Source organism: Schistocerca cancellata, chromosome 1 (genome assembly GCF_023864275.1).
Source record: "Schistocerca cancellata isolate TAMUIC-IGC-003103 chromosome 1, iqSchCanc2.1, whole genome shotgun sequence".
NCBI lineage: Eukaryota > Metazoa > Arthropoda > Insecta > Orthoptera > Acrididae > Schistocerca > Schistocerca cancellata.
Genome location: NC_064626.1, coordinates 527,032,512 through 527,055,966, shown reverse-complemented (window position 1 = coordinate 527,055,966; position 23,455 = coordinate 527,032,512). Strand labels below are relative to the sequence as shown.

The window sequence follows — 23,455 nt, the reverse complement described above, 5'->3', positions numbered from 1 at the left end:
AGTTAGGTTTAAGTAGTTCTAAGTTCTAGGGGACTGATGACCTTAGATGTTAAGTCCCATAGTGCTCAGAGCCATCGAACCTGCGACCGTAGCAGTCGCGCGATTCCGGACTGAAGTGCCTAGAACCGCTCATCCAACGCCGCCGGCTCCAAGTGTGAGGAGCCGTGAAAGTTTGACCGTGTCTCTTTGTTGCACCATGCATAGGACTGTCCGCCAGTGTGTCGGCTCACCAGATGCTGGGTGCCCTGTTTAGTGCTTCAGCGATCCAATACTTTGCCTCTGCTGCGGGGCGTCTTGTGTCTGTCTACAACCACCTAAGAAAATACGACTTTCAGATTGTATACTGTCTCATTTCCACTATGAGCTAATGCATTCTTACACTATCATTGTTATGGAATGCCTTTAGTTTTCTCAGCGTATGTTTCCTTTGTGCTGTACACTGAGATGACAAAGTTACAGGATAGCACACGCACATACACAGATGCCGGTAATATCCCGTACACAAGTTACAATAGGGTAATGCGGAGGAAAGGTTTCCGACGTGATTATGGTAACACGACGGGAATTAACAGACTTTGAACATGCTCGGTTAGTTGGAGCTAGACGCATGGGACATCAGATGTCAGAAATCATTAGGAAATTCAGCATTCCAAGAACCACAGTGTCAAGAGTCTGCCAAGAATACCAAATTTCAGGCATTACCTCTGACTGCGGACAACGCAGTGGTCGAAGGCCTTCACTTAACGAACGACCGCAGAGGCATTTGCGCAGAATTGTTAGCGCTAAAAAAACAAGCAACACTGCGTGACATAGCCCCATAAATCAATGTAGGACGTACGACGAACGTATCAGTGAGGACAGTGTGGCGAAACTTGGCGTTAATGGGCTGTGACAGCAGACGACCGAGGCGAGTGCTTTGCACGGCATAGCCTGCAACGCTTCACGTGGGCTCGTGACCATTGCTCAGATGAGACCCGATTTTAGATGACAATAACGGGTGGTAGGGTTAGAGAGTGGTACAACCCCACAGAGTCATGGACGCAAGTTGTCAACGAGACACTGGGACAGCCGGTGTGAGTTGTGTTTACATGGATGGACCTGTGTCCTCTGGTCCATTTGAACCGATCATTGATTGGAACACATCTATGATCGGTTACGTGGAGACCATTGTCAGCCATTCATGGACATCATGTTCAAATACAACGACGGAATGTTTGTGGATGGCAGTGAGCCCTGTCACCGGGCCACCATTGTCCGTGATTCGTTTGAAGAACATTGTGAACAATTAGAGAGAATCATTTTTCCATCCAGATTGCCCGACATGAATCGCATCGAACACTTATGAGACACAGTCGAAGTGTCAGTTTATAAACAAAGCCTGGCACTGAACACTTTCAGTACTATAAAGATAGCGAGGCTCAACATTTCTGTAGGGGTGTCTCAACGACTTGTTGAGTCCTTGCCACGTAGAGTTGCTGCACTACAGTGGGCAGAAGGAAGTCCGACACGATATTGCGAGGTATCACATGACTTTTGTCCCCTCAGTGTTTATAGAAACTCGAACATTCATTGAAACATCTTTCAATTTTTTCTGCAAAGTTGGTAAAAATATTCGCGGAGATAGGTACATTGCTTAAAGGCATATACAGAACATAACACTGCATAGACGACGGCCTGGCGCAGCTAGTGACCACAGCCCACAATCAGCCAGTCTGCGGAAAAGTCGGGGCGGCCAACTGTGGAAAACCGGCATGCCTGACTGCCATGGCAAGGCAGGTTGCGTCCAGCCCTATTGTCTGACGAGTCAGCAGGGCTGGCCTGTGGTATGGGTGAGGCTTCCAAGAATCTGCAGCCTTCACGGCTCTAGTCAGAGAAACATTTTGCGATCTATCAGCGAATATAGGATGTTATGTAGTCCTGTTGGGAAGGAGAAAAGACGCACATACCTTGGAGTGCCACCTGTTGCAGCGGACCCCCTGGTGCGCATCGAACGTCCGACGTCGTCGTCTGCCATCGTTCGCTGGGCGCCCACCAGGGGGGAGCAGCAGAAGCGGGGCAACAGAGGCGTCTCCGGCCAGCTGGTGGTGCGCTACGACGTGGACCGCGACGCCAGTCCCAGCCAGATACTCGTGAGCGTCCATGCTGCCCTCTGACTGCGATAGCCCCCGTTTGTCCCTACCAGTCTCACAGCTACAGGCAGGAAAAGTCACTGCTACTCAAGTACCGATCTAATTATAAAATTTGGTGTGTTTTACTGACTGTACGCGATTTATATTTAGTTCTGTCTGAAACTATATCACAGATGGTGGAGTTGCCTATGACATTATTTTACTGATTTTCAAATATCTGCGTTCACAGTCGAATTAATTTTGTAACTACAACGACTTTCTCAGTTTTCGTTATACTCCATTTGGTCTTTAACTAAGTTACGAATGTACGCTTCGCCCTTCGCAAGTATTGTTTCCAGCCACAGTTACCAAAAAAAAAAAGGAGGCTCAGAAGATAACTGTATATTACTTGTTTCGCAGTATCGTCGAATTATTTGATCAACAGCAAATTCGCCATTGAACGCACATACTTATTGTAAACAGATGAAGTGGTCTCCATTTTCACTACTGTGTAGATTTTAAGGCATATCTCATCTATTGAAAACAAAGTAAAGAATGATGTGGTAAACAACATTCTGATTTGTCCTTCTTTAAATAATTGTGACACTCTCTCTATTTTTTCCTATTTTGCATTTAAGAAATATTGGAAACTTAACACAACTTAGTAGTGTGCTAGAAATTTTGGGTGGTCCTAAAAATAATGAGATATAATTGAAAAAACTTAGTGAAATGAATTAAAAACAATTTATTCACAGAATACAATATTAGAAACATTTTACGACGTAACTGACAAATAATATGACTTATTTTTATTTTTAAATCATTGTGGAGAAGATCAGCTGGACTGATAAAGGCAGGAATGAAGAAGTACTGAGGAGAATTGGAGAAGAACGGTGGATACTACTGACGGTGAAGAACAGGAATCTAAAGTGGGTAGGCCGTAGTGTAAGAGGAGATGGCCCTGTAGTAGACGCAACTGAAGATTTCGTTCCGGGAAAGAGAGGGAAGGGCAGAAGAAGGTTCCAGGTGCTGGATGATGTCAGCAGGCCACAAGGAGGGTACCAAAGAATGAAGAGGAACGCAGAAGACAGAGAAGCATGGAGGGCTATGCAGCCAAAACCTGCCGCAATGGAGACAACCCAATGATGATGTGGTAGTTTACCCACAAACGTGTTAATATTAGGTAAAACATTCTATTCTGTCTACAAGAGTCACAAATATAAATGTTCTTATTGGTGCCGTCCTTGTGTTCCACTCAATGCTCGTAACACAGAGCTCTCCTTGCACGTCATCTTAAAAGTTTCCCTCACAAAAGACATATTCAGTTTCATAAGTGTCTGGCTGTTATTGTCCAGCGAGTACGTATAAATCACTCAAGTCATCATCAAAGACTGGCGTGTTTAGTTCCTCTCTCTGTCGTTCATTTGAACAATCTTCTTGCTGTTTCCATCCATTTCCCACTTGTTTTTTTTTTTCTTCTTATGTTTTATCATCGTTCAACTTTTTTCCAAATTCAGTTTATTCTTCACCATTTCGTTCTAGATGATTTTTAGAAGTTTGTTCTTGAACACACTTTTGGAACATTGTTCAGCGTGCAGTGTCAGCTACCAGGACATATCCTACGCCTTTACGTCCTTTATTGTTTTCTATCTTGTGTACCGTGGGAAAAAGATCAGTGTTTTAAAGACTAATAGTCGATGAGGGGGTTCTGTTTGGCTGAGATTAATGAATGAAAGCTCTGACACGTCAGATGTTCTCGGCATAGGGCTACCCGAAGTGGATGGGCAGCTTCAGGTCATCCTATAGGTTTTTTCTTTGGCTGCGCAAATTGCCTTGGTCATATGCGCTTCGTTCCGCTTCTTCTTCTTTCCCTGCTGGCTATATTTTCGCTCCGTTCTCGATGACCTACAACACAAACTGAAAGTTTAGTCATATTGACAAAATGCCCCAAAATCTGTCTACAGCGCAAGATTAGACCATGCAAAATATCCCGAATGTAGACCATTAGAGCAACGTAATTTTTAGGTTAATTACAAATCAACGAAATGCAGTAGATATTAAAACAGAAAATATTCTAAAGGCTAATATTATACTTAACACGACATATTAGAGAGCAGACTCTTCGTCAACAAAGAAAATCTATGAGACATCATTGAAGCTGTACCGGCAAAAGTTTTAAGATGTTAGAAAATGAGGATATGTTGACTGTAGTCACTTGCCACAGTGAACCATCGCTGCGGTTTTACAGAACAATTGATGTGGCCTGAAGCGCCGTTTTACATTGTTTCCGCTACGCTACAGCATATTTGGCTACCCAAAATTTAGACATTAGCGGAAATTTGGACCACTTCAACTGTCTCTTTTGCAGTTTCAATTTTCATTCGCTATGAAGTGGTTTACGTGATGAAATGAAATGAGTCTAGGACATTATTGACTTGGCCACCACCATATGTTGTTACGCTATGAAACACAACTCCTACTGGACACCACTCAGGCTACTTGATCGCCCGATAGAGATGAGGAATGATAAGGCCAACAATTACACACAGTCTGGAGCGAAGACAAACTGGACCAAACGGGAATCGAACATAGGGTCCTGCGACCTAGAGGAAGTTTCACTAACCACTACACCACGCGTTACTGACATTTAGGTGCTGAAACACAGTAACTGCCGACATGAGTAAAAGAAATAAATCAGTCTGAGCTCGCATGGATCTTGTCAGTGTACGTAATACAAAACATCACAATACTCCAGAAGGAAATGATAACTGAGTAACTGGCTTCGTGGTTTCTGTAAATGTTGACAACAGTCATACTGGCTCACTTCCATCTTCTTTTTCTCCCCGTCTTAGCAGTTGCAATGTTTCAGCATATAAACCCCTCGATAAAGACATAAGACTAAAATTACTAATTTGCGATATGCACATCACTAGCTATAGTTTGCTTTTTTGGGCTTGGGTGGATGGAAATGAATGAAATAAATGGGTTTTGCCTGTAACCGTCTTCCCTGCCAACAGATTAGAAGACCTCTCTAGACCGTGATGATGTAGAGTTCTTTTCCGCGCACTGCGGAGATTTCGATTGCTCACTGAAATTAATTGGTTAATGAAGAGAACAGAAGGTGACTACAGATTCGTAAAAGAGGGGTAAAAGAAAATCATATACATTTACTTCAACACATTGAAATGAGAGGCAGTGTCTATACAAACAGGTGGTAAATAGCCAGTCCACAATTTCGAACTACACAGGTGATCCGCGGCTTGCCGTGGACCAGGCAGTAAGTTCATGGAAAGACATAAAACACGAAAAAAGACAAAGAAAACTGTGAAAAATGACATTCTGGTTGCGGAGACGGTGATTGACTTGCTGTCAAGTAATATATTTTACTCTTGATATTATCACCTTCCGATTTCAGGCTGCACTGGTCACCTTCAGATTCTATAGTGGAGAAAAGAAAGCTAGTATCAAGATCTGAAGCAACTGCAATTATTTTCTACTAGGTCCGCTTGCGACCTTAGAACAGTGCTGTTAACAAGCACGTGATTTATAGCTATGGCTGGCATTTGATGAACAAGTGTCCATGTGTTGTCAGCTGAATACAAAAGCTGTAGTCAGGGAATTGTGCTCATACAACCAAAAGTACTTTTCCTTTCCTACTCCTTGCGCTAGATGCGCGCATCCCTTACAAAAAAGTCTTCAATCGTAAAACCCATAACATGTGACAACTGTTAGAATAATATTTCAGTCACTTATTCGTCAAATACGAAATTGAATACAGGTTGTTAAAACAGTGAAATCTATTTGGAACAAAGTGTCGCGTTACGATAAACGATACAGGTTCGCACTCTGCACTGTATTCCAGGCTGCCAGATGTTTACGCCAGTACCCATAAGTATAGGATAGATTGTAGGGAATGGACGACAACGGAAGTTCCTTTTTTCAGCTCGCAGCAATCTTCTTCTAGATACGAGATGTTTATTTTAGCCGGATAGATTTTAGGAAGCGCAGAGGCGACCCGAGCAGCACGCAGCGGTATTCGTTCACAAAAAGGCCCGACGACAAACGGGAGAATCTGTTCAGGAGGCAGCGGCTATCTCAGCTAAGTAAACCGACGTAAAGATTAAAATCTGCATTAATGTAAACTCAATTAACTTGTTCATAAAATGCCGCACATAGGTATGAACCGTATGCATGTTAATAGCAGTTCATTGAGTACAGAAGTACTTCTAGTGAAAATTGTTGTACACGCTTCCGGTCTTAACATATGCTTTCTCTTTATCTTACATAGCATCTGAAGATGACCATTGCGGGTAGAAACCGTCTGTGATTGTATCACAAAAAAGTGATTGAGGGAAATGTATAAGTAATACTTTCTGACGATAACTATATCAGTCCCTAGAGAGAGATCTGTGGTAACATAACAAAGCTTAACACTAGGATTCAAATCACAAATCACGTTTAAGAGCCATGGATGGAAACACATTTGCAAGTTTGTAGGCCAATGTGTATTGGGACTTAAATTTTCTGGAAACCGTATGTCTATCTACACTAAAGTTGAAGAAGATTCTGAGAGTCCTTCACAGCACTTCTGCGTGGACACCATGCAGTCACGCTGTGATTCCGTGTCTCCCCTCCACATCAATATTGTGCCGTTTACATCATTCCTAGACACGTCTCTTAACATTGTTCCTTGTAGGAAAACTGAAACATCGTTTGCCACGTATGCGTCAAGGCATCCAGTGTATTCCTCTAACTAATGTACAGACTATTTGTTTCATTTATTACCAGACTAATTACATTTTGCACTTCAGATAAATACCGCTTCTGATTTTGACTTATGGAAAACTCATGCTCAATAAGAAAAAAAAAAGAAGAACCAGCGAGCAATTATCCGAATGGTACAAAAATCAGTAGAGGTGACGTGCTCGTACATATACAAATGATTACAGTTTCCCTAAAAATGACGTGGTTTACTCAAGAGAAAGACCTTTGCAAATTGAGCAAGTCAACAATGAGTTGGTCCACCTCTGGCCCTTACGCAAGCAGTTACTCGGCTTGGTATTGATTGATTGAGTCGTTGGAAGTCCTCCTGAGGAATATCGCGCCAAATTCTGTCCAACTGGCTCGTTAGGTCTTCAAAATCTCAAACTGGTTGGAGGGCCTTCTCATAATACTCCCAACATTCTCAGTTTGGGAGAGATCTAGCAACTTTGCTGGCCAGGGTAGCGTCTAGCAAGCACGGAGACAAGCATTAGAAACTCTTATCATGTACGGGCTCGCTTATCTTGCTGAAATAGATGGCTTGTCATAATGGGCAACAAAACGGGGCGTAAAAACCGTCGACATACCTCAGTGCCGTAAGGGAGCCGTGAATGGCAACCACCCAGACCATCACTCTAGGTTGTTGGGTCTTTTGGTCGGTAACAGTCAGATTGGTATCCCACCAATGTCCAGGTTGCCTCCAGCCTCGTCTTCTGCCTGGAATCTCACTGACTGAAGTAGAATTGTCTTCAGTGCTGAGTCCTGCTTCGAAATGAGGCTCGATCACCTGCGAGCGGTAATCATTTGTCTTTACAAATAAGCCACATCTACCGATTTTCAGTCCCATTCGGATATTTCTGTTTTGGCGCATCTTTCTTTTTCTTAGAGTATATGTCGATTTTAAATTAAGAGTAAAATTTGGCTTACAGAACGCAACGTGGACGAGAAGGTTCAAAGTTAACTCACAAAACTTTTAAGCTGCCACGCTTCAAACTAAAACATGAGATGATCACTCTGCAGCACTGGTTTTCTCTGCTACTGTAGTACCACTACGCTCAAAAAGAAAGTGGAACGTGAAATAGGTTGCCCACTGTACCGGCCTCGCCGTCTGCAGGTGAGCGATGGCGGCTACTTTGTGCACTTCTACGCTCCTGCCGGACTGCCGCCGCTCCCAAAGCACGTCGTCTTCGTGCTCGATGTCAGCGGCTTGATGCCCGGCCACAAGATGGAGCAGCTCAAGACGGCCATGAGCACCATCCTGGAAGAGCTCAACGCCGGCGACCTCTTCTCCCTCATCCCGTTTTGTTCTGCAGTGCAGGTAAGGCGAACCGCCAGCACATAGTCTCGCATGGTTAAAAACTGATTTGTCGGCTGATGACTGATAGCCGGATCGTCGTTACAGTACTGTTCTAAGAGGTGTAACTAAAATGTTTTCAGAGAAACATGAGTAAAATATATGAAGAAACACAAAATATCGCACGTCAGTATGTCGTCGGAACTCTCCCATTGTCATGCACATACTGCAACTTTTTCACTTGGAAGGATGCAATACTTAATACTGCTTCATTTGCGTTTACTGGTGTTTGATCGCAGTCCTTGTTTTAGTTCGTGAGAGTGCCTTATGCACCTAATTTTTGTTTGATTAAATTTTTTATGCAGATCGTTTTTATCTAACTTATTTCTGCAAATACAGCAGACAGTCAGCAAAACTACATGAAAGTCACGATTATTCAAGGTTGTATACCCCAAAAATTAATTTTCATCTTGTTGTAGTTGTGGTTCTCAGTCCGAAGGCTGGTTTTATGAAGCTCTCCATACTAGGTTAACCCGTGCAATCTTTTTCATCTGTGGATAGCTAAAGGATTATTCATATGTAGATTTTTGTTTCCAGAGAATGTCCAAACAAAAACTATAACACATAGAGGATACGTAGAGATTTCAAAGGGCAGAGAATCTCTCAAAGCTATTAACTCAAAGTACAGGAGATCAAATGGACATACGGTTCGCAATCTAGCAATCGTGAGTACGTGCGTTCAGTGCTGCCATTGCTGCTGTGCGGGAAGGTGCAACATCAGCAGTCCACTTTGCAAATGTGCCCATTGGTTTACCTATGCGTAGGGGCGATGTAATTATATGTACCTATATGGAGCGAATGATTTGTCTATATGATCTTCCACACTTGCCTCCTTGTGGTGTACCGTGCCACTCTGCCAAAGAGCATACTAGGTATCACGTCTTGCATCTGGGACAGATGCTGATTTCACTGTTATGTGCCTTTCGCAGGGTTCTTTACCTCAATCGGTAGAAACGGAATCGCTATAGAATCGCTTTGGTGTCGGTGCATCAGTCTTCTTTCTGTCCGTCCGTCTGTTAAAACTCCTTTTTCTCATGAACGGGTCGACGTATAAGGTTGCAACTCATGTCACATGCTAATATCTACGATATTTGAAGCTTCTGCGTCAATGCAACGAAAAGTTCCGGCCATTTATGTCACATATTTTGATACTCGAAAACTAACTCATAGGCAGCTATAGGGTACTTCGCATTGGCCTAGAATCATGAAATTTAGGAAGTAAAAGGTTTCAAAGTGCAACTAAAGGAAAAGAAAATCCGAAAAATGGGAATTTGTATTCATGTAACACGAAAAAACAATTTTTTTTTCTTATTTGTTATCTGACTGCCTGTCTGCCCGTCTTTGTACTAAGACCTCTTTCTCACAGGAATAGGGTGTCAGATCGGCTTCAAATTTATGTCACATACTAAGATCTATATTTCCTTGGCGGTCTCATAAATGTAATCTCCTAAGTTAATGTAATCAAAAGCCATGTATGTTATATATTTAGATACTTGAAAACTCATTGATGAAAACCTATAGCGTAGTTCACGTTGTCCTCGAATCACAAAATGAAGCAGGAAGCCGAATTTCACAGTACGAGTAAAGGAAAAAAATTACAAAGTGTTTATTTATAATTGTATAACACGAAAAGAAATGTTTTAACTTATTTTTTGTCTGACTTAGTACTTAAAGCTAAAACATTCTTGAAAGTCCAGGGATTCCCAGAACCGATATCTTCCCAATTCGAAAATTGCAATTTTTTCTATAGTTCTTTTACTTTTCATTGAGCCTTTTTCTGAAACCTTGAAAGTACTTATGAATAACCCCTTAAAACGACCTACACAAGATTCGATCTCTCCCTCTCTAACTTTTACCCTTCACACTACCTTCTATTACCAACTTCAGTATTCCTGGATTCCACAGATTGCGTTCCATCAAACTATCCCTTCCCTTAGACAGATAGTGCAGTAATGCACTTTACCCTTCCCTTCATTAGTGACTGAGTATATCTATTTCAAATACAGCATTCATTTGAAACACCACATTTCTGATGCTTCTATTCTCTTGTTATACGTGCATGCCGCTTTTTGTGCGTGTTTCACTCTATATAAGGCCAGAATTCAAACACGTACCATAAAAGAATACTTCCTAACACATCTTTCTTTTAGCTACAGTTTCCTTGCTCTGGTCAGTCTACATTGAATGTCCTACTTCCTTCTTCTGTCGTCACTTATATTTTGTCCAAATAACACATTTATTATTCGCCTTTAGTGTTTAATTTCCTGAAGTAATTCGCTCAGCATCACTTTACTTAATTTTATTACATTTCATTTCCCTTGTTTTAAGTTTGTTGATACTCATATTCTAAATCTTCAAGGCACTATGCATTCCGCTCTGATTACCCAAATTATTTGCTGTGTGTGCGTGTAGAGGGTTATTAGACTGTTAGAGAATGTTGTAGCACGCTGACAGGTGTGAAACTAAGGTGGTAATGCTTTGCTGCGGGTTTGGCATCCAGATGTGCCCCTCAGGTTTCACTCTACGTGGGAGGAGAACCTGAACCCAGCGCTCAACTCCAGTGCCATTGTCGAAGCCACAAGAGAGAACATTGCCAAGGCCAAACGCAGCATTAGCTCCTTTGCAGCGAATGGAGGTATGTACGAGTCTATTCTGGGACTTTGAGGCTACCTGCGCTCGATTACAATAAATCAGATGTAATTAACTTTCAGATATACCCTTCCGTGCTTTTGTCAGTAAATATTTGTCAACGTACGTCACTGCATAAAACTCAGTACAGAAACCATGCTGTTCCTATGCCAAATTGGGAACTTACAGTGATTAAAAATGGTTCATTCTAAGTCAAACGATCCACCACCTCGACCTGGAAACTTCCGCGGCGTCGAAAAAAATCTCACTCGTGGCTGTGGCTTAAACCCACATGCTCACATAACCAGTCACCACTAGAGCAAGACGTGGTGGCATGCATCAGCAGCTGCAAGGAGCGTTTTCCGTGGCATGGCGATACGTGGAAATAACGTTCCTATCTAAAGCTGCAGCCGCTAGAAGTAACCAATGATAGGCAGAACAGAGCTGTGGGTAGCGTACCAACATAACGGCTTAACAACTGGTATCTCTGACAGCATACCTCGGATCAGCGATTTGGAGCATGCAAAAAGCAGTAGTTTTAAATGCGTCCATGTTGTACGAAGATTGTATGTTAATGAGTGCTGCATTTAAACCAATGCATGTGATACAGTACGTCGAGAACGTCGAGAAACTTTACGTTGACAGGACGAAACTGGGTGAAGATGTACCAATTTTGTTTTTTGTTTTACATTATTCCTACTTCCTAGTTTACCGTTAAAACAGTCGATAAATTACTGTTCATCCTGTCTCTCCTTTTTTCCTTAGACAAATGCAGCAATCTTTATGTCATTACTGCAGAACTCTCTGTATATTTACCACCAAAATATTACATCTCTCAGTAACATGTAATTTCTTATCTGTGATTTCCTTATCCTTTTACTTTGTTCACTAAACATAATTGTTACCTATTCTCTTTACAAAATTCACAAACATTTTCTTGTATCCAATTACATATTACACATGGAATTCGATTTCCCGTCGACTTTCCCTTCGACTGTGAGGAATGTTAAAGACGACATATATGGTCCACAATGATAGAACATGAAGACTGACAATACAAAAGGAAAGTTAAGTAACATTGTCAATAACTCAAGCACCAAGTGATCATTAATCACCTAGCACTGCGAAGCGTGCACTACTCTATGAGGTTCTTAAACCTAGCTCCTCCTCTTGCTCCAAATATTTTTTTTTAGGTAAATGATAGTTCATAACCTTTCCACAGCTGTTACGGTAGGCCGAGTTTGTCACTTCGTGAAATGGCTTCTAGTGCAGTACACCGATAAGATAATTTCTCCCTGTCTTACACAGCTGTGCCCCAGGGTCAGGTAACAGAATAACAGAGTGAAAGTTCTCCAACAAGTTAGTAACAAAGTCACACCAATGACTTAAAAAGGTTTACTTATGTTCTTGACTTGTTGAAATATGAGTCTGCAACACTACTTGTACTATAGGACAAAGAAAGGTCCTCAATGGATAAGTGCAAATAATCTTTGGTCAGCCTCACAGTACATAGCAAATGCAATTTACGACAACTGTCTGTTAACTTCTAAGAATTCACTAGTCAGACGTTACCTGTCTAAATCAGCCCCGGACGATGATCTACAACCAACTGGGCGAGAGCTGCTCTTCTACCTTCTGAGTAGGCTTCTGTCCGTTGTCATCCGGTCATTGGTGGATTTTACTCGACCGGCAATTGGCCGAGGCGAGTTCGATATCTTTATCCCCTGCGCCGCCCGTGGCGCTGGTGGAGCTCGTGCAAGTGGCGAGTGTCTATGGCACTGGCACCAGCTCACATCTCTGCGCCTATGGTGCTTTTACCCTGGGTGTGTCTTGTTCGGACCATACACGATTGTGCAGTAGCACTTGTGCATTAGATGCCCAATTTGGGTACAACTTCACATACTTCGTAAAGCCACCCACCATAGGAAAACAGCTCTGCACCCACACTTGCATATAAGTAGTGGGACAAGTAAACCCCTTACCTACTAGATTGTCTCTTCTGATGTTACCTATTGTACCTTTCACCTTGTGTAATCTTACTGTCTGTGCTGAACTTCTGATATTAGTGACAGTTTTATACGATTTATGTAAACGTCTCCATATGTTATTTCACTGATCTCTGAAATAGAATCTCTTGTCTGTACTCACTTTTTTGTAAACATAATCTGCTATTAATTAGCCCACATGCTGTTCTGGAAAACAAAGTTTCCATTCCCTTTCACTTCATTTTCTCCTTCTGAATAAAACCCCTTTGTATACCTGACAATATTTGTCTACTTTGGATAAAAATGGCTCTGAGCACTATGGGACTTAACTTCTGAGGTCATCAGGCCCCAGAACTTAGAATTACTTAAACCTAACTAACCTAAGGACCTCACACACATCCATGCCCGAGGCAGGATTCGAAACTGCGACCAAAGCGGTCACGCAGCTCCAGACTGTAGCGCCCAGAACCACTCGGCCACCTCGGCCGGCTACTTTGGATAGCCCAGAATCGCCTACACAACGTTTTACCTATGCCATGCTATCGTCCAGATTCTGCTCCCTTCATAGTTCCTCACAAATGCTTTTCAGTTAGCCTTCTTCATTTATTTTTATCATTGTAGCAAAAGATTTACATACCTACTTTACATAAAACGGATTTTCATTTTCCTTCTAGATAGGGCATCTGATTACATTTTAAGACCCTTTAATATTTCCTTTTTAACTATCCCAAAGTACATATGAAATAATGGTTCACTCTCAAAGCATAACTAGAGTTGCTGGTACTCAGGACAAACTTGAATTTTCTGCCGTTCCCCGAACATTTCCTTGGTATACTGAGAATGGTGTAGTAGTCAAATATAAGTCAGAAGTGTCTCTGTGCTAGGGAGACTTGCGTCACATAACACTGTTACTCAGTACACTGCATGCCTTTTTACACCATTTCACCTTCCTCCTATGACGTTGCTCTCCAAACTTTTTATTTTACTACTACCTTTTCTTCGTCTTTCCATTTCTACCCTGACCTTCCCTGTCCCCTTTTGTGTAGCGTATCATCATTTCTTGCGTCCATCTTTTATTCCCTTCATGGCTACAGGGTTTTAAAGTCAGCGTCCTGAGACCAGATCCCCAATGTTCGAATGATGCAATTCATAAAACACTGCACGAAATCACGTTTTTAAATCAGAACTGTTGTGAGTGTTAATAGATACAAAACATATCTAAATTACTAACACATTAGACAGTAGGTTGTATAGCATAAGAGATTTGTAATCACAAGGTCAATGGTCCAAAAATGACTAGTAGCCTATAGCAAATCCTTCCATTTCAGTTCTGTATTTGTTAAAATATGGAAATATTACATAACAAATTTTCAGCCCTCACAATATTGTAATTGACTCTGGTGCGATTTTTTAAACAATATTCTGAACAATTATTTATTGTTTTTAATGATTTCTTCTGTCATATTCCGTTACTTTTTTAATTTTTCAGTAAAGCTTAAACCAAAAATTTAAATCTTTGTCGTGAATGTGACATTCTGTAACAAATGTCATACTAGTATTTTCAAGCTCATGACCATTTTTACACACCTGTATCACATTAAAATGCATGATATAAATGAAAATCAACGAGAGTCAACGACATATTTATATATTTTAACAATTTTTTGGTGGTCATAAAGTATCCCTTCACTCAGTGTAAACATTGCGAAAAACAGGTTTGGTGATTGCAAACTTTGTGCTAAGAGACATTTTCCAGTTGCTGTATCCTAGTTATATATGAAGACCTATCTAAAAGACTGTAATATTAGAAAAAGCTACCCAGAGCCAACGAAATTTGTTCTTTTTTTAACCTTTTTTGGTGATGGGCACAAAGTAACCGCCTTGGTATTAGGCATTATGGAAAATTCATCGGTGTTTCCAGGTTTAACCACAATTTTAATACAAGTAATATCTCTTTGTATTTAATGACAGCCTATATGTAAGTAAATTAAAATCTCATTCAGACGTATGAAATCCATGTTGTGCAGTGAGAAATAAACATCAATAATACTGATGAAACTGTAAAAATAGAAAAGTAGTTATTTTTTACGTTTTGTTTCGCATATTTGTAACACATTTTAATTCACAGCGAATGGTCGAACCTCTCATAAGTTTAGTATTTAAAATTAAAATACTGTTATTTTTATGGAAATATTATTTGCATCTGTCAATAAATGTGGAATTTTAATAAAATTTAAATAAACAGTGTAGTAAGTGAGTTCCTATCATTCACTTAACAATTACAAGCCTCTTATGTTGTTCATTCTTCATTCAACTACTCGCGACTGTGTTAATGAATACAAAATGTTTCGTTATTATCAGCACTCATAAATGTTTCAATCTACAAAGCCGGTTTTTTAGGATATTTGGATAACTGTGTTATATTCCTTTAGGAAAGTGATGTATACACAGTGAGCATTAAATTGTATGAGTAGGAAAAATATTGAAGAGGAATAGTCTTTGTTGTTCCCTTGTTAGAACCGTATACAGGCAGCCTTGTAAATTGGGCAATATGTTTGTTAGCTTCCAGTAATATGAAAACTAGAACCTAAATTGTCTAACCATTTGTGCGCACTGTGCAGACACGTACATGTTCAGTGCACTGAGGAAAGCGCTGCGCGTGTCCAAAAAGAGGGCGGCAAGTGCGGGCGGCAGCTTGGGGACGGGGCGGCGTCGTCATGGTCCCATCATGATGATGCTGCTGACAGATGGTGAGGCCAACGGCAGGGTGTGCAACACGTACGACATCTTGCGTTGCGTCATGGCGCGCCACCTAATGTCGAAGGCCGCGATCTTCATGTTGGCCTTTGGTACGGACGCCAATTACAGCTACCTGCGCCGCCTCGCACTGCGCAATAGCGGCATCAGCCGCAGGATCTACGAGGCCGCTGACGCCCACCTGCAGTTGCGCAGCTTCTACCGACAGATCGCCTCGCCGCTCCTCACTCACGTCAAGTTCAGCTACGAGGTTCAGCAGGTAAGTTTGGGCTCTGCTCTTTGCAGACTTCTCGTCAGTGTTGATGTTGTTATTTTTATTGTTGGGGTTATCAGTTGTAATGCAGCTTTGTCTATCCTTTGCAAGTATCTTCACCTCCGAATAACTACTGTAGCGTACATCAGTTTCTTCTTTCTTACGTATTCACCCCTTGGTCTCCCTCTATAATTTTTAACCCGACACACTTCTCAAACTGATAACTCATCGGTCCCTCAGAATGTGTTCTATGAACCAATTTCATCTTTTACTCCAGATGTCACATAAATTCCTTTTTTCTCCGATTTCGTTTACTACCTCCATATTAGCTAATTGATCTACCCATTTACTCATCAACATTCTTCACTATCACTGAATTTCAGAAGGTTCTATTCTGCCCATCATCCTCGTTTCGCTTCCATACAAAGCTACACTCCAAATACCTTCCCAAAAGTTTTCACAGCACTGATTTTGACGAATTCATTTTTCCACATTTTTTTTCTGCTATGACCTTCCTGCTTTTTGTCTTTGTTGCGCAAAAAGCAAGACTCATTTCCTACTTTTAGTGTCTAGTTTCCTATTCTAATTCCCTCGGCATCGCCTCATTTGATTCGCCTACATTCCGTTAACTTTGTTTTACTGGTGTTGATTTGCATTTTATAACCTAGTACCTGGTGCGTTTCTGCCACAGAAGAAATAATTATGAAAATATCGTTTGAAATTTGAAGAGTTACGTTGATTAGTAATGACAGAATGAATGTCTACACTCCTGGAAATTGAAATAAGAACACCGTGAATTCATTGTCCAAGGAAGGGGAAACTTTATTGACACATTCCTGGGGTCAGATACATCACATGATCACACTGACAGAACCACAGGCACATAGACACAGGCAACAGAGCATGCACAATGTCGGCACTAGTACAGTGTATATCCACCTTTCGCAGCAATGTAGGCTGCTATTCTCCCATGGAGACGATCGTAGAGATGCTGGATGTAGTCCTGTGGAACGGCTTGCCATGCCATTTCCACCTGGCGCCTCAGTTGGACCAGCGTTCGTGCTGGACGTGCAGACCGCGTGAGGCGACGCTTCATCCAGTCCCAAACATGCTCAATGGGGGACAGATCCGGAGATCTTGCTGGCCAGGGTAGTTGACTTACACCTTCTAGAGCACGTTGAGTGGCACGGGATACATGCGGACGTGCATTGTCCTGTTGGAACAGCAAGTTCCCTTGCCGGTCTAGGAATGGTAGAACGATGGGTTCGATGACGGTTTGGATGTACCGTGCACTATTCAGTGTCCCCTCGACGATCACCAGTGGTGTACGGCCAGTGTAGGAGATCGCTCCCCACACCATGATGCCGGGTGTTGGCCCTGTGTGCCTCGGTCGTATGCAGTCCTGATTGTGGCGCTCACCTGCACGGCGCCAAACACGCATACGACCATCATTGTCACCAAGGCAGAAGCGACTCTCATCGCTGAAGACGACACGTCTCCATTCGTCCCTCCATTCACGCCTGTCGCGACACCACTGGAGGCGGGCTGCACGATGTTGGGGCGTGAGCGGAAGACGGCCTAACGGTGTGCGGGACCGTAGCCCAGCTTCATGGAGACGGTTGCGAATGGTCCTCGCCGATACCCCAGGAGCAACAGTGTCCCCTACGGCACTGCGTAGGATCCTACGGTCTTGGCGTGCATCCGTGCGTCGCTGCGGTCCGGTCCCAGGTCGACGGGCACGTGCACCTTCCGCCGACCACTGGCGACAACATCGATGTACTGTGGAGACCTCACGCCCCACGTGTTGAGCAATTCGGCGGTACGTCCACCCGGCCTCCCGCATGCCCACTATACGCCCTCGCTCAAAGTCCGTCAACTGCACATACGGTTCACGTCCACGCTGTCGCGGCATGCTACCAGTGTTAAAGACTGCGATGGAGCTCCGTATGCCACGGCAAACTGACTGACACTGACGGCGGCGGTGCACAAATGCTGCGCAGCTAGCGCCATTCGACGGCCAACACCGCGGTTCCTGGTGTGTCCGCTGTGCCGTGCGTGTGATCATTGCTTGTACAGCCCTCTCGCAGTGTCCGGAGCAAGTATGGTGGGTCTGACACACCGGTGTCAATGTGTTCTTTTTTCCATTTCCAGGAGTGTATTTTACTGTCGGTAGTGAATACGTTTACTGACACTGAATGATATCTAAAGAAGAAATATAACTGACATTCATATTATTTTCTTTCTTAACTTCAGTACTGAAGTGCTTCAGTGTGGACAATATCTTTTGTTTTTCCTTCTCCACCACAAACAAATCAATTTGTTGGCAGTCCATCTCGTGAGCATGCAACATACAATTGGCCATGTAACATACATGGATTTCGGAGATTCAATCCGCACACTTGAAATGACTGACATTGTGCCTTGTTGATAGTTATTGAGAGTGCAAGTCGAGTGGGGAACTGCCGTCATTTTAAAACAAATGCCATGTCGGTGGCATTGATAGGAACGCTTGAAATGAGCATATCTTCTCCTTTCGACTTCTCATTATTTAAGAATAGTTGCTTCGATGACATTCAGCTTCAGTTTCTTCACAGAAACACAATTTGGGTGGATTGAGGTTCCTCACGAGAACGGTTGGCACGCCGACTTTGAGTGACAATTTTCCTATTCGTGCAGCAGGAAGATCCAACGAATTTAAAAATTTGAGTCGATAGTCATCAACTTCTCGCGCATTCATGACGCCGTTAATCGATTTGTAGGTAACCGAGTCGCTTGCAGTTTGTTCTTGAATTGTGTGACCGAATTCACGTCGGAGTTTTTTGCTGCCAAAATAGCCCGTTCGCAAAATATTTATGAATTCTGTAATTGGTGACAATTTAAGGAAAATCTTTCTGAGTCAGTTCTTAGACAGATGGCACAATAACCCAAAACTGCAATGGATATGACAAACATTTTGCGCTGGCTTCAGACGTCCTTCGCCTGTGTTCAATAATTCTTTTAAAAATGTGGTTGTCGACGAATCACACTGCCAAAGGCCGCGCATATTGGTCTGTAACGTGAGTTTAAGCATTTTTCTACGAAGATGCGACGCCTTGAGCTCATAAACTGGTGCTGATGTACGAATCACTAAACATTTATGTCTAAAGTCGCCAGATAATAAAATAAGAGCGTCACCGAACGGTTGTGCATTTCTTATAAGATGCATTCGTCCCAAGCAATGACCTTGCAATGAACCTTAGCCATACCAGTTTCTTTCGAAATGTCACATACTGGAGCTTCCGAAAAATTCATATCCGATTGAAATTTGAGCTCAAGATGCGCCGTTCATCCACCACCTCAACAATGTAGTCACACCGGCAACGCCTATAAAAGACAACAAGTATATGGACCAGTTGTTAGATCGGTTGCTGCTGCTACAATGGCCAGTGATCAAGATTTAAGTGACTTTGAACGTGGTGTTATAGTCGGCGCACGAGCGATGGGACGTAGCATTTCCAAAGTAGCGATAAAGTGGGGATTTCCCCGTACGACCATTTACCGAGAGTGTCGCGAATATCATAGAATCTTTGACAACGCTGCGACTGGAAAAAGATCTTGCATGAACGGGACCTACGACGACTGAAGAGAATCTTTCGACGGGACAGAAGTGCAACAATTCCGCAAATTGCTACAGATTTCAATGCTGGGCCATCAACAAGTGTCAGCGTGCGAACCATTCAACAAAATATCAAGGTCATGGGCTTTCGCAGCTCAAGATCCACTCGTGTAACCTTGATGACTGCACGACGCAAAGTTTTACGCCTCGACGGGGCCCGTCAGCACCGACATTGGACTGTTGATCTCTGGAAACATGTTGCCTGGTCGGACGAGCCTCGTTTCAAATTGTGTCGAGAGGATGGACGTGTACGGGTGTGGAGACAGCCTCATGGATCCATGGACTTCGCATGTCAGCAGGGGACTCTTCAAGCTGGTAGAGACTCTATAATGGCGTGGGGCGTGTGCGGAAGGAGTGATATGAGACCCCTCATACGTTTAGAAACGACTCGGACAGGTGACACGTACATAAGCGTCCTGTCTGATCACCAGCATCCATTCATGTCCATTGTGCATTCCGACGAACTTCGGCAATTCCAGCCAGACAGTGCGATATCCCACACGCCCAGGAACACTTCCGCTGACCAAAAATTCCCCAGGCATGAACATTATTGCGAATATCTGGATGCTTTGCAACGCGCTGTTCAGTAGAGATCTCCACCTCCTCGTACTCTTACGGCTTTATGGGCAACCCTGCAGAATTCATGGCTTCAGTTCCCTCCACCACTACTTCAGATATTAGTCGAGGCCATGCCACGTCGTGTTACAGTACTTCTGCTGCTCGCGTGGAGCCTACACAATATTATACATGTGTACCAGTTTTTTGGCTCTTCAGAGTGTTTTCAGTGACATGCCTGCAAAAAATGGTTCAAATGGCTCCAGCGCTATGGGACTTAACATCTGAGGTCATCAATCCCCTAGACTTAGAACTACTGAAACCTAAGTAACCTAAGGACAGCACACACATCCATGCCTGAGGCAGGATTCAACATGCGACCGTAGCAGCAGCGCGGTTCCGGACTGAAGCTCCTAGAACCGCTCGGCCACAATGGCCGGCTTAATTGACTGCAGACCTAGTAAACATTGAAATCCCGAGGGACAGCACCGTAGCACGCATCTAGAACAAAATCGGGCAGCCCACACGAAAAGTATAGCTTTGCTGTGTCATTTTGTTCTAGGTGTGTACTGTGGTACTGAGGATACGGGATTTCAGTGTTTACTATATCTGCAGGCATGAACCTGATAATAAAAAGAAAATTATTTGTGTGACATTATTTTCCGAAATAAAAATTAAACTTTATGACTACCCCCACACAAAGAACCGGAATCGGTCTGTAACGTTCCCAGTACGTAGATGTGTGGATGAAGCTGTGTAACGGGATGGACTTCTTAACAGGTGCCACGCGGGATTAGCGGAGCGGTCTATGGCGCTGCAGTCACGGACTGTGCGGCTGACTCCGGCGGAGGTTCGAGTCCTCCCTCGGGCATGGGTGTGTGTGTTTGTCCTTAGGATAATTTACGTTAAGTAGTGTGTGATCTAATGGACTGGTGACCTTAGCAGTTAAGTCCCATAAGATTTCACACACATTTGAACATTTTCTTAACAGGTGGACGAGAATTCGCTGACGAAGGCGAGATTCCCGACGCTTTTCGGCGGCTCGGAGCTGGTGGTGGCGGGTCGCCGAGTCCCTGGGGTCAGGCGTTTGTTGTGTGGCGTGACGAGCAGGGCTGGCCGCGCAAGGGACGCGGTGCCACAGCCAGCGGTGGCCAACGTGACGTCAGCGGAGCGGCTGTGGGCCTACCTGACGGTGCGGCAGATGCTGGAGCACGGCGCAGCCGCGCCCAACGACACTGTCCGCGTCAGGGCCAAGGACATCGCTCTCAGGGTAAACCGCCACTCAGTACCTTATAGCTGCCATGTTTAGTTTACACAGTCGCGGTATTACCTTGGCAGAGCGAGCTGAACACCTGGCCAGACTGGAAGCAGTGTACTTCCGCGTTCCTATGTGGAATATTATCTTTTCAGAATCTATTTATTTCAGCATTTCGTTCAAGTAATACTGTGAATCAGTTTCGTGATAAACTCTAAGGCATGAAAAAAGAAACTTCCACGAATTTAGTGAATGGGATGGACAGAAGAATATATAATGTACATGTAGAGACAAACACGTAATTATAATGTCAGAAAAGTGAGATGACTTTTTTTCCAGAGAAATAGCTTCAAAAATTGAGCAGGTCAATAACGCGTTGGTCCACGTCTGGCCCTTACACAAGCAGATAATCGCACTAGACAAAGGCGTTGGATGTCTTCCTGAGTGACATCGCGCCGAATTTTGTCCAATTAGTGCGTTAGATAGTCTACATCTCGAGCTTGTTGGTAGGCACTGCCCACAATGGTACAAAAGTTCTCAGTTAGAGAGACATCAGGTGAAATTGTAGAACAAAGCAGGATCTGACAAGCACGAAGATGTGTGTGGGCTAGTATTATCTTTCTGAAATGTAAGTCGAGGACGGCTGTCCATGGAGGGCAACAAAACAGGGCGTAGAACATCGTCGATTTACCATTGCGCTGTAAGTGTGCCACGGATGACAACCAAAGGGGTCCTGTTAAGAACAGAAATGGTAGCCAGACAGTCACTCCTGGTTGTCAGGCTGGTATTCCACCGAAGCTCTTGGTGTCTCCTGACATTGTCTTAGGTCTAGAATGTCATTGACTGTAGCAGAATTGTCTTCAACGGTGAGTCCTGCTTCGAGATTAGCCCCGATGACCAATGAAGACATGTCTGAAGACGCTTCGGACAGCGACGGGATACCAACCTGATTGTCACCCGCCATACGGCCCGAAAAAAATGAGTGATGGTCTGGGGTGCCATTTACTTTTTCGTGGCAGGACCCCTTTGGTCTCCATCCGCGTCACGTATCTATCACAAGCGCCGTTTTGGCGGCCTCCATGGCAAGTCATCCTGGGCATAAATTTCAGCAATGTAATTCCCGCCTGCAAACGGCGAATGTTTCTACTGCTTATGTGCGTGCTTGCCTAACCCTATCTTGATCAGCAAAGTCACCGGATCTCTCCTCAATTTAGAAAGTTTGGAGCATTACGTACAGGGTCCTCTAACCATATTGGGATCTCGAAGATTTAACGCGTCAATTGGGCAGAGTGGTACGATATCCGTCAGTGGATGTCCAACAACTGTATCAGTCAGTACCAAGCCGAATAACTGCTTGCACAAGGACCAGAAGCAGACTACTGCGTTCCTTACTTGGTCAGTTTGTGAACCACTTTCTCTTGGAAAAAAGTCAATTTTTTCCTACAATTGCAATTATTTGTTTGTGTGTACACGTACATCACATGTACCGATTTGTGATCCTTTGGAGAATTTCTTCATGGTGTGTCGTTTTTTTCCTCTCTTATGTTGTAGTTGTAGTCCTCCAACATGCCATGATCTCTCTTTCGAATGGTTTCCCTAAGTGTCTCTGACAATGACAGCATATACCATTCTTCACAACGGATCCATGTTATTCTTAATGTTATTTGAGAACAGGAGAGAAGCAAGTTTTTTCCCTTATTTTCATACTTAGCAACAGAAACACAATAGCACTGTCCTTGCACTCATCGTAATCATTCTCGCGATGGGTAGAGTGGCATTACGAACATACTTCACATCTATTATGATTACCTATAAACTGCGGTCGCAACATTCGCTAGGCAGATAGTAAATCTTCTATACGGGTATTCAGTCTTGCATGTATCAGTCTTCTCTCTTATGCTAGTAACTTCACCAATTCTTGTTTTCTTTCTTACAGTACTCGTTTGTGACATCCGTTACGTCACTGGTGGTAGTCAAGCCGACCGGAACTTCAGCAGTCAACTTCGAAGACCCCGAGGTACCAAGAGGTAATTGTCTTCCACTGATATAGGTGTGTGTTTACAGAAGCAGTCCCATAAATCTGAAACGACTCTTTTCCAGTAAATAGAATTTACCAGTTTTCCTTTACCCATTAACCATCTTCG

At 43.3% G+C, this 23,455-nt stretch overlaps 1 protein-coding gene across 1 annotated transcript; it reads left to right on the top strand.

Annotated features, from left to right (window-relative positions):
- The first annotated feature begins 1,751 nt into the window (after positions 1-1,751).
- Positions 1,752-23,361, top strand: LOC126188024 (inter-alpha-trypsin inhibitor heavy chain H4-like). Its single transcript, XM_049929484.1, has 6 exons — positions 1,752-2,129; positions 7,984-8,187; positions 14,808-14,814; positions 15,458-15,852; positions 21,048-21,326; positions 23,248-23,361. The coding sequence occupies exons 1-6, from the start codon at positions 1,752-1,754 to the stop codon at positions 23,359-23,361; spliced, it is 1,377 nt and encodes a 458-aa protein (XP_049785441.1).
- The last annotated feature ends 94 nt before the right edge of the window (positions 23,362-23,455 follow it).